Below are 17,851 nucleotides of genomic sequence, written 5' to 3'. Positions count from 1 at the left end.
TGTAAGTCACCGCAACAAAAATTATTAGGCATAAAAATACCACTCAAACAACTTTTTCTTAGAGAATTTAATGCCCTAAAAAAATATGATAAAATAAAATTTTAATCTCGAGTGGTTCAAACGTTATCGCATTTTTAATAAAAAAAAGTTTTCACGTATCATTTAAATGAGAAAATTCAAACGGCCACTAAATTTTTAAAATTGAGCTAAGAAATTTTCCTCCCAGGGAATTTTTTTCTCAACAAATAGGTCATTTTTAAGCCATATAGAATCACTCTAATGTATATCACGTCACTGATTCAATATAAGTCCTTATAGAATTAGTGATGCGATATATTGTATAGTCGGGAAGTTGCTTCCTAAATATTTGTATTTTTGTTAACACGTTGTATGTATAAATTGTAAATTTAATTATCTGTTAAGTGAAATGAGATTATAATTATAATTAATTTATAAAAAAAAAAAAAAAAAAAATATCTATTTCAAATATATCATTGCAATACATATGTATATTTAAAATAGAACTATAGTTTGTATTATATCTGAGATATATATTTTTTTTTTAAATTTTATACAAAGTAAAAGCCCCAATTATTGACACTAATTACATAAGCCAGCCATTAATTTATTACATTCAATATTAATGATTAATGATAGATACATTTTTTAAACGCATTCTTTTATTTTATGTTTCTACTAATTAAATCAATTGTTTGTAATATTATTAAATTTATTTTATAATAAATATAGAGCATTTTATACGACTACCCAAACGTACCTATTATGACATGCTATATATTATTTTATCTATACGTTTTCTAGTTCCAGACAGTATAAAAATATTTTTTCATGATACTAGCATCAAAACTTGAAGTTTCAGTGTCTCTACAGCCAGTCGAAACAAGCTAATTTCAAGCCGATGCTGCAAACAATTACCAGGGGTCGTAATTCAAAATTACCTTCATACAGCCGTCAGAAATATGCGTGTATAATGTTCATTTGCAGTCTTATTACTCTCGTTTGTTTGCTTGTCACCAGTTTACTCATTTAATTTTTTAAGTGACATTCTCCTTATCATCAGCTTGAAATTAACTTGTTTCTTATTGGCTGGACACTGAAACTTTAAGTTCCGATGCAGGTAATCATGAAAAATTTAGTGTGACTCAAGATAAAACACGATTTCAGATTGCGGGTCATGTCAGCCAACTTCAACCTGGTCTGAAATCGTCTTGTTTCATCCCTTGTCACACAATATACTATTAATTTTTCGAAGATTTTAAGAAAGTTGAGTAAATAAAAAATAAAATAAAGTGTTAATAATTGGGTCTTTTATCTTACTGAAAAAGTATTTCTATAGAATAAGGACAGACGACTGAAGCTTATGTATGTACACTACAGATTAGTGTTTCAATGATTTACATAAAATGGTGCATTTATTATTTATAATATTTACTTATTAATCACAGTTGAGACAATCATATCTGTTATGGAGTAATTGATAATTATTATTACTACAAATTATATTATTGTAAGGTAAATGTAAATATAACTTTGAATAATTATTAGAAGTGAAAGTTTTGTGTATAATATATATAATAATAATATAATATTAATAAAAACTGCGAATTATTTTTATTTTTACCAACATTATTATAAGTAATAGTGTATTGTGTGACAAGGAATGAAACAAGACGATTTCAGACCTAAGTGATGTTGGCTGCCCTAAGACAAACATCACCCGCAATCTGAAATCGTGTTTCATTCTGTCGCTCATTACATTTTTAACGATTACCTGCATGAAACACCAAGTTTCGGTGTCGGTAGTCATTCATCAGTTAGAAAAAAGCTAATGTCAGATCAATGGTGTATCAATAATTGATCATTAGTATAAACGTAAATTGTGAGATGCAAACTTATGATTAAGCAGAAATAATGAATACCATTTATCATTTATACTAATTTTTATAGAACTTATTCATTAAGTTAGAACGATTAGTTACATAGGGTAGAAGTACCGTTTTCGGCCACTGAAAAATTAAAAATAAAATAATTTGTAAAATACGCACTGACATAATCAATTTTTTAAATGCGTTCAATGATACCTTTATCACACTATTACAATGAAACTTTTTTTTAATACTTTTTCATTAATTAGAATAGAGCAGTAGCCATAAATGGTACTTCTATCCTACTGGTACCCGATCAAGGAACTAGTACCCGATCACTTCATGTATTTGTATATTTATTTTTAGTAAATACAGTCGAGTCGCTTTATGAGTCCGTCGACTTGTATTTCGATTGAAGACAATCACTCTCTATGACTGTGAAAAAAATTGTGTACACACATACAGACTTGTAAAGTAGAGAAAGTGTGTACATGACTTAGGTACAGGACTTCTTAGAATTATATTCCTCTACACCCCTGTAGGTTGGTTCATAACGCGATTCGACGGTATAGAAATACATGAGTAATCGGGTAGTCCCTTGTTCAGGTACTAGATCTCATACTTTATATTGCGTGAAGAAGGATGAAACAAGACGATTTCAGACGAGGGTAGAGTTGACTGCCCGACCTGTAAGTGAGTGCTAAATATTCACGGCGAATATTGTAATGCATTAGATTAATACATACCTAAGTGAGGATTTTTTTAGATTATCACAGGACACAGAAGTGGGATACAACCTGGGATGCCGAACTGCATATTTAATGAGGGTATTAGTTTTATTAGTATTATAATTATTATTATCATAATCATTATTAACATTAACATTTTATTATACATTTATATTTATCTACAATAACATACATTCCCACAATCATAGTGTATCACAGTTGTATTGGAGAAGAATTAAAAAGGTCCCGAAATAAAGGGAAAATAAATTGAAAAAGAATTCAAATTTTCATTTATTTTTTTATTATATTATTTATCGAGATCGACTGTTTTAACTCTAGTATTTTATGTTATGTAAAGATCACTTTTCGATTCACTGATTTTATACACAGAAAAAAATAATTTCTTTGCGCAAGAAATATTTTCCACTATGAATTGAAGACAAAAATTTATTCTTGCTCCAAGAAAGTTTTTGTTTTCAATTTGTGATGCAAAAATTTTTTTCGGACGGGTAAAAATTTTTTGCGCCAAGAAATCCTCTTTTTCTGTGTATACATATATATTTTTTTTATACATACACGATTTTAAATTATAGTACTTGTTCACGAAATCTAAATAACACTAAATATAAGAATAATGTCATAGTTATTTATATTATTAATTTGTCTTTGTTCATTCGCTCTTAATTTAACTCCATAGTTGTATTCTCACAGTGATTGATAATGATATAATAATTTCATGTCACAATATCATTACATACATATATTTATAATTATCAGTATTATACTTTTGCGATTATTAAATCCTCTTACAAGGATTTAAAATACAGTCCAAAAGCTACATGTTGGAAAAAAATTAAGACTTTATGTTACTTAATCATGTGAGTCAAGTGTATTCAGTGGGTAAGCGTGCGCAAAACCATGGATTTCAGTGCGAAATGAATGGGTTTGCGCACACTTGCCTTAAATGACTCTATGCGTCAAAGTTTCTGGACAAGTCCGAGAGTAATTATCATCTATATTTACATAAATATGTTTATTGTGTGTTTACTGTTCGAAAAACGGTTCGGCGTGCCAGGTTGTACCCCTTCAAAGCTCTGCAATTATCTAGAAAGATCATCGGTAGAATTTTGAGTGAAAAATTTGAAATGTGTACTTGCGAGAAGCACTACTGGTAGTGACATCTACCAGAGTGGTCAAGTCAGTACTTGATACAGCTATAAAATTTAAGTTAATATTCACATATATAAAATTCCAATGATATAAAATAAAATACGTGTTTAAGTTTATACAAAAAATGTCTAAAAATATATTGTACAAGTTATAATAGTCTGCGTGATTTTTAAAAATAAATTTTCTCTATTTAAAATTGAAAGTTTCTCGCGCTTCGGGATTCAAAACATTCTGTATAAAATTATTTTTATATATTATTATAAACCTTTTTGTTTTCACACAATATCGTATCACTTATAACAATGCTATATATTATATTGCTATGACAAACTATTCATTGTAGTATCAATCACAGGAAATCTCATAAACTATTATCAGTTGGTCGTTCGAGTCGATGTACAATTTTTAAATTTATTATAGAAAACTTTCATCGGGCGCACGCATTCAATTATAAAATATATCCATTTACTACAATGTCAACAAAAAACAATTTTTTTTAATAACAATAGTATTATTTTATTATGGTTACTAAAAATAATTATTTTGCTCATAACTAAAATGTATTACTAATAAATAATAAAAACTCTGACTCCATACTCCGACGTTTTGCCTTACATTTTACACTGATCAATAGTGAGCAATTTTTTTAATTTTCAAAAATTTTAATTGCACAGTCTATTATTAATCCAACTAATTGATGATCCGTCCGTTTAATTAAATTACAAAACCAAATATTAATGAATTTCAAATTTTCCCGCTACAAAATTAAATATTGGCGCATGCGCGTACTGAAACTTAAGTAAAGTCTAGCCAGAGAGTAAGTTGACTTCGGAAATTTTCGGTTTGTAAAGTCAGACTAGTAAAGACGTGAGATTAAGCTTGTTTTCTCTTAGTGGGGATAAAATCCGATGGAATACTCTCTGGAAGGGCTAGAGTTTTTTTTTGTGGCATTTAACATTTATTTCTCAATCAGCTAATTATTAAAAATAATCTTGTTGAAATTTATGAGTGAAACTTGATTACATTCCATATATATATATATCAATTTTATTTAAAATTTACTTATTTCCTAGCTCGTGAAATGCGCAAAGTATTTTATTTAAATTATATCCCGCGTTTTTTTATATTCTCCTACAAAGGGATCAGTCGAGACTATGAATAAAAAATTTAATAAATGATTTTATTTCATCTAATTCATTAATCTAAGAAACTAAAGTAGTAGTAATCACCACCAGAGAGTAGTGTAGCTGCTCATGCAATCGGTAGCAGAGACAACAGCATCGAGAGTCATCATCACCATCACCAAAGAGTAGTACAGCTGCTCGTACAACCGGTAGTAGAGACAACAGCATCAAAAGAATGATCATCATCATTACCATTGAACGTAGCGAAGTTTTTACAAAAAAAAAAAAAAAAGATATTTTAATTACATTTAAACTTAATTATTTTTATTTTCTTGTAATAAATATTTTACTCTCAATTTATTTATATAATAATAGATTAAATTTGAAATTATTATTTATTAAAAAAAAATTACCTTAATTTCATTAATTAATTTTATTTATTTAATTTGTTAATGTTTTTTTTTTAATTTGTTTGTTTCATGGACTATCTATCAATTGGAGTATCACCGTCGAGACTTTCCAACCCAATGAAAAAAATATATTTTACGGGTACGTCGCTAAACGTTTTATTCGCAACAAATGATTGTGATGCGATCGATTAATACATACCAAACTGTAATAATATTTTAGGGTTGGAGAATAACAAGACCAGCTTTGGATCTTTTTAGATAATCGCAGGACACGGAAGTGGGGTAAAACCTGTGATGCCGAACTGTTTATTCAGTGAGTAATTTAACTAGGTCCTGGAGGGGCATTAAAGTTGAACATTGTTGTTGGCGGGCGACCTGGCAAAGGTCGTGGTGGTAATCTAGGTGTTACCGAACCGTTTGGCTGAGTAGGAGGAAGTGTTGTGGGACTTGGACCATTGAAAGACATGTAACGCCTTGGATGTGTTGCGTTTGAAGTTGTTCCCTCGAGGGTTGAATTACGTCTCGCAAGAAGCGCCGACGTGCAGGGATTTAGTGTGCATGGCAGTCGAGGTGGAAGACTTGCTGGTAGTAAATCTTTTCTCGGTGGAAGTGGTGGTGGTGGTGATGTTCCTTCACGAGGTGGTAAAATTGGCGCATTAGGAGCTTGGCGTGCCTAAAAATTAGTCAATAAATTAATTAGTTTAAACAGCTTTCCCCTACGTCCTGTAGACCAGTCTTGTGACGGGTAGTCGACTGTAATTTTAAATATAATTTTTTTTTTACCTGTTGTGGAGACTCGCTGATGGAGCTTTCACGTCTTCTATGACACCGGGGTGGTAATGGCGGCGGTGGTTGACTCAGAGGCATATGACTGGGTGATGGTGGGGTAGGTAAAGCAGCACCAGGACTACCACTAGACGATGGAAGACCAGCAAGAGCACCCATGACATTTATTGTTCCGGAATTAAAACCAAAATGCGTTGTTTGAGGCTGATGATGTGATGGAAGATGTCCTGGTGATCCTAATTGGGGACTGTTGCCAGGTGAGCCCAATGATAGACCAGACATACTTAATGGTCCTGGAGATCCAGGGGGTGGACCTGTACCTTCAATTAAAAAAAAAATATAATAATAATAATAATTTTAATATTTATTATGAAGGAAGACCACTAGTGTGACCGTCGGGTTATTCATAATCTCTCGCTCAAAAAAAAAGTCCTACACTACTACAGTGATAGTAACCTTCGCAGTGCATGAAATAACAAAAAATCAAAAAGTTTATTAAACTAGAAGGTATTTCCCATACCGTGACCTTCGGGCTAAGAAAAAAATTTGAAATTTCACGCGAAAATTTTATGATTTTTGGGCTGGCAAAATTTTTGATTCGATCGAAAAACTGGAGGTTCGTGGTACGTAAAAACATTCATAAAAGAAACTGCAATTTAAATCGAATCGATCGGATGATTTGTCTTCGAATTGTAACTACAATTTTGAAAAATGGATTTTCGAAAACTGATAACCGGCTACTCTTCAGATAACTGTAACTCAAAAAAACTATTCGATACATGCACTGGAAATTGTAGTATGTCATTTTTGAAGCTATAGACTATCGAAATATGCAAGGAAAAATGAATTGATTTTTCAAAATTTCATACTAGTGGTCCCCCTTAATTTTAGATGTAATAATACTCACTACCGAGTAACACAGGCGCAAAAACACTGTGATCACTGCTGTGAATCATATTTTGTGATGTATGTGGTGGAGTTTCGGGTAATTCTGGTGGTGGTTCTGGCGTTGGATCATGTAATTTAACACTAGAAGCCATTGCTTGAAGTGGAGCTAGTGATTTACCGCTCATACTTCGTGCTTTTATTCCTGGTGATTTAAGATTCAAATCCGGCCATTTTCTATGAACTCTTAGCGGTTGTCGACATCCTCGTGGCTCTAATTCTAAACTTTTATTATACAAATAATTACTTATATCCGCATCCGTCATATTTGAATCAAACGGTGATAAATTTTCAATAAAATGCCTTATTCTTGGTTCAACAGACAAACAATAAGGTTGATTTTGGTATTGCTGAATTTCACCAGTTATTTCAGCAACTTTTCGTCGTTTGCTAAAATTTATAAGCTGAGGACTTCCGGGAAGATAATCAGGATTTCCCTCCTCAATATGAAGAATATTTGTCAGGTACATACCTAATTACAATAATCAGTTCATAATTAATACATTCAATCAAAATTAATCTTTTATAATAATTAACAAATAAATTAATTAATCAATTACCGAAAAATGGTACACAAGGTGGATTAATAGAACGCAATTTCTCTTGATATTTTCGAAAATGATCATTATTTAAATCTCTAGCTTCCTCTAATGATTTTAACAATCGCGCTGGTACTTGCTGTATTATTTTATTGTATTAAAAAAATTATTTTAAATATATATTATTGGGGTGGTCGTTAAAAATTAAATTTGGCGCCCCATAAAAAGTGTCTTTTTAGTGAAAAAAATACCTGGAGAATTTGGTTTTGTCTTTTTAAGTAAAAAAAAAACGTGTCTCAGGATAATCAACGTTTATTTTTCGATACAGTCGTGTTTTTTTTTTTAAATATCTCATTAAATATGCAGAATAAAGGAAAAAATAATAGGAACAATTTTGTTAGAAATAAAATTCTCTACAAAAATGGTCATGGTCATTTTTTTTAATGAAATGTATATTTACGGAGATATTTTAAAAAAACTATTTTAGATTTTATGAATTGAGTGTTTTGAGGATTAATTTCAGTAAGTGAAGCTTTTTATGGGGTACTTGAGAAAATTTATTTTCTAACGGCTACCGTAATATTTATACTATTGTGTAAATAAATTAAATTTTTACCTGAAATGTAAATTGTAATCTAAATACAGAAGCAGATCCCATAGCACTAACAATTGCCAAAACACCATTAAAATTATTAAGATCTTGTAGTACGATCATTATTTCAATTGCCCGTGATACGATAGCTGCCCTCTCTTCAAGATTTTCTGCTTCTACTATCGTCTTTTCCAGCCATCTTGTAAACTATTATTTATAATAATTTTATTAATTTTTATTTGAATAATAAATTTAAAAACTTGATTAGAACTTACATTTGTCGTGTGTTTAATCATCTTCAGCAAATTTGGTGATGTTTTTTCCTTATCATTTTTTGTCCATACTGATCCAACTAATTCAGACGGTTTTACTGTTCTGTACAATTCAAATTCTAAAAGCGTTAACTGTCTTGCTAATTCAATCGGATGTAACTGAAAAATGTAAAATAGAAATATATAAAATATTTATAAATAAATATTATAATTAATGAATATATTGAGACAATTTATTTACCGTAAGGATTCCCCACTCTTCTTCAGGGACTTTTAAATGCCACTCAATTGCTGGCGGTGATTTTTCAAAACTAAAAGTAATGGGCCTGTGCTCAAAAGGCTCACATTTCCTCTGGACAATTTTAATAACTGAGTCAACCCATTTTCTCATAGATTTACCACTCACTTGTTCTAAAAAATCTTGTAATTTTTCTAATAACTCTTTATCACGTTCAAAATCATAAAAATGATGATCAACCTGTTGACAGTATTAATAGTAGTCACTGTAAATTTAATTTAAAAAGTAAATACATAATAGTAATAAATTATACCCAATGCCTTAAAACATTAAGCACTCGAAATTGAACCGGTTGACAAAATTCTTTTCTATATCTTTTCCAATCTTCCCTTGCAGTCGCTTTACAACCACTTGGTTTTTCTTCTTCGCCGTAAACTGACGAAGGATCTGGTATTTTAAAACGTTTGATCAGTAGATCAAGTAATTCATGAGGTTGACAAAAACTCCTAAAAAAAAAAAAATAATAAACGCTTGTAAAGTTATATAAAAATAATAGCAAACATTAAGGGGTTTCAAAAAAAAAACTTTTTTTTTCTTTTCAGGGAAACAGGTTCAAAAATTTTATTTAGGTATAAAAATATGCCGGTGAAAATCAGAGCTCTAAAAATTAAAATTTAAAAAATTTTTTTAATGTCTTCTGATTTTTATAACCAGGTAAAGCAAAAAAAATAGTATTCTGATCGATTTTAAGTGCTTGATATTAAAATAAAAATAACTAGAAACCAATACGGAATCTTGAAAAACTTTATCAGAGATAATTTTCAAGAAATAAAATTATCTACAAAAAAGATCCTATGACATTTTGTGATAAGTTTGATAGTTTTGCCAAAAAAGTAAAAAGTTCTCAAAATTTGATATAAATTTCACTTAAAGTTTAAATAATTTTTTAACGGATGGATTTATCAAAAAATGATAAGAGATTTTTTTTGTACAGAATTAAATTCCACACAAAATCATGCCTGCAAATTTTTCCTACGACTCATCGTTAGCTGTTTATAAAAATCAGAAGACGCAAAAAATTTTTTCCATGTTATTTTTATGGAAAATAGAAAAGTGCGGTGCGGAACCCTTTAATTTTAAGAGCTCTAATTTCCAGTCATATTTTTATATCCAAATGAAACTTCAGAAGTTGTTTCCCTTACACTAATAAGCATATAATGATATTTATATTTATTTTTACCTATATGTAGTAAGGAATGTTCGTACGAACGCCGGATCGGCGTAAATATGATAGGTTAGCCGTTCAACAAGTTTATTAAGCGTAGCACCTTTTATCAATGGTACACCGCCGTTTTCTCTAGCCTCCAATACTATATTATCTGGACAGTCTTGTTCCGCAAATGTGTACAAATGAGGTGGTGGTAACTTCAATGGATGCTTTCTCTCTTCGTCCAATAAAATACTATCTAACGTTCTCTCAAGCATACTTTTAGTATTTAGCATAACAAGATCAGCCATCCAACTGTTCTTATCTTCCACAGATTTAGCAACAAGAATAACATTCGGATGATCTCTTGGTGCGATTTCGAATGCATTTTTAAATTCTATTTAAACATATAGATATATATACTAATTAAAGTACTGCATGTATACTCTAAAAGGAGTAGTAAAAAACTATACTCACCCTCAGTATCTTCTCGATCAATAATATCAACTTTTCTAATAAAAAACCTTTCTTTCAAACGAAGCTCACCCTGATGATTAGGATGGCCACCACCAACACCAACAGCCGCAACAGTAACACTAACACGTTTACCACCACTGGGTTTACACAAAACTAACAAACCATCAAATAACAATGCCCTCCTTTCAGTCAATCTACGTCCATTACTAGCAACTTTACGTAACATATCTTCACGAATAAATTCATTACAACACTGACCAATGTCTCGTTGATCCCAACCATCAACAGTTTTTTGGAGCTCACTCGTTTTCTCTAATGCCGCGTGCCGTCTTGCTCGACTCTGCATACGTAGACCGGTGTCTTTTTTTGGAAGACTCGCTACAGATTGCAGAAGTTTCATTTGAAGTGGCCTCAAGAGACCTTGAACTTGCTCCAAAGTTTCACTGTCTTCTGTACTCGGTGTGCGTTTGTGTAATACCTAAATAAATTCAACAATAACTATTAAATATGTATATGTATTTATATATATAACATTCATTTCATTAATGTTTAAATTATTGAATATGAAGATGTCTACGGCGTGTGCCAGTACTTTGATAAATTATAATAACATAGATTTATTGATTGTTCTATAATGGACAGCAGATTCAATTATTATTGGGTTGGTAGAAGTTAACAATATACTTGGGACAAAATTAATATCTGCCTCAATAGCAAAATCGAGTTGAACTTTCAGTTAAATTAAACATACATTTGACGTCAAACCAAAGTTGACATTTTATGCGAGCGGGAAATTAAAAATTTTTAAATAAAAAATTAATAAGAATAAAAGTTTATCAAATAAAAAAACCAGAGTTTCAACTCAGATTACATATAAATTTGCTAAAGTAATTTTTAAATGTATGCAGTCAATTGATCAAAATTATGAAGATTGTTTTGAAGATGATGATAATTAAAATTATGAAAATCTTTAGGAAACTGATAAATTAAAAGATCAGTTGTCAGTTGGATCTAGTCTATGGGATCAGTTGTCATGCGATCACTTGTCGAGATCAGTTATCATGGAAGCATTTAAATTTTGATATCATTTTGAAGTTAAATAACAGCTTTAATTTTCTGTAAAGTTTGTGATATGGCATCTAGGAGAATTAACAAGTTTTTGATAATCAACTCAGTGTTGATCAAACGAGCCACTTGTATGTATGTATATATGTACATCAAATTTTGTACTAAACATTCATATCACTTACCTTAATATAATCAAAATATAAAAAACAATGCCATACTGGTTGCATTAATAATTTCGGTAAATAATATTTAACAGCTTCTTTAAAACCATGACCAGCAGCTCTCAATGCTGCATTTGCCTCAGGCCTTGACAGCAGCCTCGTTAAAACTTCACGACTATCCGGACTATTCATAGCTTCTGCATATCTAAAATAACAAATATCAATTTTAATTTATAGAACAACAAGTTACAAGGGCATTCAATAATAATGATAACAAATATATAAATTTATTGAATTAAAATATATACGTACTTTATGTACACGTCAAACTCTTCAGCTTCAGCAAGCTCTTCAAAACATGATCCTACAGTAGGCGTCTGTTTTTCTTCTGTAATTTCCATTATATCCTCGAGACTTCCTAATAATGTCACTGTTACCTCGTAAATGTCCATAATATTACTAAAGAGTTTCTCTAGTTCACCTTTGTCTGGTGCAAGTTTTGTGATTTCTTCTCGAAACACCTAAAAAAAGCATGTAATTATATTTAATTTTTATTGTAGATATATTTGAAATATTTATTCGTAATCTATATCATTAGAAATAAGAAAAATTTTGTTCGGGAGTGAATTTTGAGTGATTACGGATTTTACTTAATTTTTACTTCACTCCGTCATTAGGAGTTTCGGGGTTTAAAAAAACGCTTCGCCTACGGAGTAAATGGGGAGAGATTTCAAAGTGACGTGGATTTTATTTCAATCCGTATTCACTCCGATTCGAGGTTTAATATTAAAATAAACTCCCGTACGGAGTAAATATAACTCCGAGGGGATTAAATAAAAAATGTCATCCATTCCGAATTAACTTTAATTTTAATCCGCGTTCACTCCGAAAATTTGTTACAGTGTAGATTGCCAGTACTTATTAAATACCTTAATTATCATATGTAAATCTCGTAAATAATGTCGTTCATCGTGAATGAGATCTCGAACCGATTCCTCATAAGTTTGAGAAACCACAGCCCCTAGACTGCTTTGTGGGCCTTCTGTACAGTCATCTTGATAAAACATATCCATCAGCACCTGATCAGAGAAAAACAAGTAAATTAAACAATTTATTTATATTATTTATTTTATTAAAACATTTAAATTTCAATCACGATTAAATTGATCCTTAATTTATTAAATTAAATGCTATGATTGTCATGATATCATAAATAATATTAATGTCGTTAGAACAAGTTGTTTTTAAAATAATTTTTTAAATTTAAATTAACAGCTGTGATAAGCAATGAGTAATGAGACATTTTGAACATAAAATAATTAAGTATGAATAACAATTTATAAAGATGTATGATGTTAGTGATGATTACAATATTATAATAATAGTATTTATTGATAAAAAATTTAATAAAATTTAAAATGACTTCTAAACGTTCGTGAGTACATACCACCTGTAAGTGCACGAACGACGAACGAACATGGTTGGTGTTGGTTAAATGTTAGTGGAAAGCATGTAATCAAGCAGAGAACATATGCAGCCACAATTAGCATGTGACTAATCTAACGAAACCAATTCAACAAAATTTTTTCTTTCATTTACTTATTTTTATTTTTAATTTATTCCTTTAATACTTATAGAAATTTTGAGAATATTGTTTCAAGTATCTCGACGTGAGATCTAAATAAAAATGCTATTAATGCTAATAAGTATTTAACTGTCATAGAATCTGTACAATGATAATTTTTATTGAACTTTTTTTTTTTTTTTAAGACCATTCTCAGACGCGGCCCCTACTTTTTAAAATATTCAATGATGTACTGTCATAAAAGTATTGAAATTTTATAAATTAATTTTTTAAAAAAATTCGAGAGTTAATTGAAAATAGAACACCGCAGTTACAATTTCGCTGAGATGTAGATTTAAAAAAAAAAATTACACAATTGTTATCAATTAGGAGTAAAACAAAATTTGGTAAATAAATTTTTGCCTAAAAAATTTGGCATTTTAAATTTTAATGTAGACATGAAATTTATTCAAATTTCATTTAACTCCTAATTGATATCAACTGTAAATAATTTTTTTTAAAATCTTTCTCGGCGAAATTGTAACTGCGTTGCATTCTTTTCAATTAATGTTTAAACTTTTTTTTAATTATCAAAATTTTGATACGATCATTACAATTGAAAGTTACTGAATATTTTTAAAAAGTGTGGGGGGGGGGGGCTTGATATTTATTGGGAGTTAAACTGTGGAAAATAAATTTCAGTAAAATCTTCATGACAACTTTATAATTCAAATTTTCAAATGTCGTAGGCTAAAATTTATTCAACTCCTAATTGATAGCAGCTGTGAGTAATTTGTTTCCAAAATCTCTAATTTTTTTTTAATTAATTAATAAATTTTTAATACAGTTATGACAGTTAAAAGTCATTACATTTTTTTAAAAAGTGGCGGGTACTGTCTGAGAATACCCTTAAATACTTATATTGTTAAATTAAAATAAAATTATCTTTGAACAGAATACGTATTTATAAAAAAAACTAAAAATTTTTGCACGTAAATATAATCAAAGCTTTTAACATAAATAGTAATAAATATTAATTACCATATCTGCGTACATCGCCACTCGTATGTCTTCGCATGATATTTCAACATGATGTATATTTTTAACATAATTTCCAGCCAACTAAAATATGAATTCAAAAAACAAAAAATTTGAAATAAATAATTAATTATTATTATAATTAAATAATAAACAAATAAATAATTTGCCTTTAATATATCTGCCGAAATATATTCAAGTACTCCAACAACAAATAGACTGACTTGAGAATCAATTTTATGCTGCAATACTTCCTAAAAATAAAAAATAATAAAGTTATATAAAAACAATAGTGATAATATAAAATATATGAAAGCCAAGTGAAATACCTTTTGTAACAATTGATGAATTTTATCAACAGGCAAGACTAAAGGTGACTTTTTTTTCCCTTTTTCCAATGCATCTCGTGCATCACGAAGTGCCCATCTGTCAATTGGAGTGGGAAAAGTTTTTCTAACTCTCTCTTCAATATCCTGAGGTGTATGAGGAGGTGGATGACCGCACAGCATTCCCAGCATCCTCAGAATTAAACTCTCTACGTAATCCAATGCATCTTGTCTAGCCTCCAAGCTAGGATGTACTTGCTCCAGAACCTTTAAAATTTAAATAAAACAATTAAAATATAAATATAAACATAAATATAAGTAATTCGGCTGCCCAGTTTGAAATTTAAAAACACAGTAACTAACATGATTAAATTTTTTAAAATATTAATTTAATCATGCTCACAAGACCGCTGGAACTAAAGTACTGAAAAATCAATTTTTTTAAATTTTTCCGTGTTTTGAAAGTGGGCAGTCGAATTGCCGTCCTCATTATTAATATTATTAAGAGAATAAGGAAAATTTTGTTCCAGCCATATCTATATAATATTATTAATTAACGATAATCAATTTGGTATCGTCAGAAAGATCTTGACTTGAATTTATGCCTTTTACTAATTCAAACTCTTTTTTATTGCCAAGTATCGAGATAAATAAATTTATCTACATCATTCGAATTACATTTAAATTACGCGGGAAAAAAAGTCGTATTTATTTTCTTTAAATAAATTAATATTTTAATTATTCTTTCACTGAATGTATATAACTAGTATATATATAATTAAGAGAAAATAAGAAAAATTTAGTTCATGCTATGTCTTCTATAATAATAAAAATTTTAAAAATTTAATTTGGTATCAGTGAAAATAAATATATTACGATTAATAAAAAAAAATTTGAACGTGTAAATTTTTTTTTTTGATCCATGATTGTACAATCATGAAAATCAATAAATTTGCGAGTTAATGATAAGATTTGTCTCTAAATTTCAATGATAATAAAAATAAACAAAAGATTCTAGAGTAAGTTTTAAAGTCAAGATTTTAATAAACAATTAAATTCAAATCATATTTAAAAAATTTTGCAGCAATACTCAGGCAGTCACGTAGTGACTGTAGGTTGCTCGTAATAATATTAATATAACTGTACTATAAATTATTTAAATAATAAAAAAACCTTTCTAAGAGAGTTGACAAATACTCCTTTCCACTTGGCAGCATTTTCTTCTTTTTCAAAGTCATAGCCTGACGACTCACTCACAACTGAGGTCGGTGTTGAAAACATATCCCCGGGTGTATTGTCACACGTTTATCATGGATTCAAAACACTCAAAATAACAACAATATTAAATAAAATATATAATATATTATCCATTGATTTATTAATACTAAAACTCGTGATAATTTTTTTCGCAACACCATCGCTATTAAATAGTTAAATAGCTTTAGATTTAAAAGTCATCTGTCAAGATCTTACATATATATATTATTATATTTTTTAACGTATCTTCCAATATCAACAAATCAATAGATGTCAGTGTCGCAATTAAAACGTAATCCTGTAGTTTACCGTTTTATCAGGACAAAGAAAATATGCTCGTGGTCTTCATCACCATCATCATCATCACCATCATTATTATCATAAATATCATTATCATAACTGTTATCATCTGACAAGACTTTTAACACAATGACTCTTGTCATTAAAAATTTTAAAATAATAAAATAATAATTTTAAAAATTGACAGTTCTAGTTATTTCTGACTACATCCTCCTCGAAGATCATCCAAATTTTGTATCCTCAGCAATAATCATTTTAACGTACATATATATTTGTGTAGTATGTATAACAATATCCCATAAATGTATATAATATATATCTCGACAATACGAATAAAATAATAATAATAATAATAAATATTTTATTATTATTTATCTACACATTCTTTGAATATTTTATTAACATTTGGTTTGTCGACTCAATAATTAATAATTATTCGACACAATCCACCAGCATTACTTGTATAAAATATATAACTTGTTTAATGTCCATACGTACAGTAGCTATGAAGATTAATTTTAACAATTAGTTGTTTAAGTTTATTATTATTGTTTATAGTTTTACAACTATTATTTTTACCCATCATCATCATCAAAAACGATAATGATTTATTAGCGATGATGGTGTGACGACAAATACACATCACATTAGCAGCACAATAAAGCATCAACACACAACATTGGATCAGTAGCACACAGCAGCCACCAGATATTACATACGGTATTTAATAGTCATGAATATGAATAGTGGTGCGATACTCGAGCACAGAGAGCACAGTAACAGTGGAGCAGCAGCATCGCCACCATTCCAGAGTAAGAGACCAGAGACAGCCAAGAACCCAGAGTAGATCATCAGTGAAATCTATATGTATATAAAAATATATGTGTAGTAGTAGTATGTGTAGTATTATATATATATGTATATAAATATGTGCAGTTAAACAACACGACGATCGTCACCAATCGCGTCACCACCAGTCTCTACCTATGGTATACTACACAAGTAGAGTCAAGTCCAAGTACTTTACAAGTTATAGTATTTATTTAATTTTATTTTGTATTGTATTATTGTATGTACCTATAGCAGTCGTTTACACCAGTGACCAGTGGTTTTTTAAATTTAAAAACACCCAAACACTTGTTTTTATTTTCACAATTTTAAATCTGTTAATATTTAATTATTTATACTATTAATTATTAAATGTATTAAAGTTATTATTAAATAAAAGAAAAATATATAGATATATATTTATATATGTGTAACTATTATCAGTATGTACAAGAGTGCGCACATCAGCAGTAACCATACAACATATAGGTGTAACTATTAAGTGTGTATTTAAATGTCAGTATGAGAATCACTGCTACTGCCTGCCATTCCAATGATTCCATGTTGTCCAATACTTAAACTTACAACTTACGTACATACCACATACATTTACGTAAATATAGATATATATAGTTTCATGTTCGATCGATCGATATGTTCCAATCCATTATCATTAGCTTATTTTTTAAATTTAAATAGATTGTGATGATTTGATAGATATTGCTATTGAAAATTCAAAAAAGGGCTTATGGTTACTGATATATTTTTGTATTTATATATTTGACAGGTTATATTTATTAATATTAATTTATGTATTCTTATCTTGTAATCGAATAAATCTCGATTCTCGAAATTTTTAATTGTGCGTATATTTATGGTATGAATTTTTTATCTTATCGGCAGAGTTTTTTAATTGGAAACAAAAATGGCTAAAA

At 29.3% G+C, this 17,851-nt stretch overlaps 1 protein-coding gene across 4 annotated transcripts; it reads right to left on the bottom strand.

Moving 5' to 3' along the window:
* Window positions 1-2,177: 2,177 nt before the first annotated feature.
* LOC103577406 (protein son of sevenless) lies at window positions 2,178-17,762 on the bottom strand. 4 transcript variants are annotated; one of them, XM_053741823.1, is made up of 18 exons: window positions 16,668-17,762; window positions 15,705-16,591; window positions 14,535-14,798; window positions 14,376-14,459; window positions 14,209-14,289; window positions 12,533-12,682; window positions 11,916-12,124; window positions 11,625-11,808; window positions 10,375-10,852; window positions 9,931-10,294; window positions 9,004-9,196; window positions 8,694-8,930; window positions 8,456-8,611; window positions 8,205-8,387; window positions 7,610-7,727; window positions 7,012-7,521; window positions 6,102-6,424; window positions 2,178-5,991 (listed from the first exon to the last, which is right to left on the bottom strand). In XM_053741823.1, exons 2-18 carry the CDS (start codon window positions 15,810-15,812, stop codon window positions 5,641-5,643), a joined length of 3,993 nt encoding a protein of 1,330 aa, XP_053597798.1. In that variant the 5' UTR covers window positions 15,813-16,591; window positions 16,668-17,762; the 3' UTR covers window positions 2,178-5,640. The 4 variants fall into 4 exon arrangements, 3 of the variants coding, with proteins under 3 accessions (XP_053597798.1, XP_053597787.1, XP_008556247.1); XM_053741812.1 differs by having other exon boundaries at window positions 15,705-16,949; window positions 17,166-17,762; XR_008404214.1 differs by having other exon boundaries at window positions 2,179-4,936; window positions 5,014-5,991; window positions 15,705-17,762.
* Between the last annotated feature and the right edge of the window lie 89 nt (window positions 17,763-17,851).

The sequence above is a fragment of the Microplitis demolitor genome, chromosome 1 (assembly GCF_026212275.2).
Source record: "Microplitis demolitor isolate Queensland-Clemson2020A chromosome 1, iyMicDemo2.1a, whole genome shotgun sequence".
NCBI lineage: Eukaryota > Metazoa > Arthropoda > Insecta > Hymenoptera > Braconidae > Microplitis > Microplitis demolitor.
This window is presented reverse-complemented; position numbering and strand designations above follow the sequence as displayed.

Bases quoted from the DNA above. Each gene is read 5' to 3' on its own strand.
- LOC103577406 (XM_008558025.2), bottom strand. From the start codon at position 15,812: ATGTTTTCAACACCGACCTCAGTTGTGAGTGAGTCGTCAGGCTATGAC. The intron at 12,683-14,208 runs GTAATTAATATT...TTCTCTGATCAG, and splicing joins TGGCGATGTACGCAGATATG to GTGCTGATGGATATGTTTTA. The intron at 6,425-7,011 runs GTGAGTATTATT...TTTTAATTGAAG, and splicing joins TGCGCCTGTGTTACTCGGTA to GTACAGGTCCACCCCCTGGA.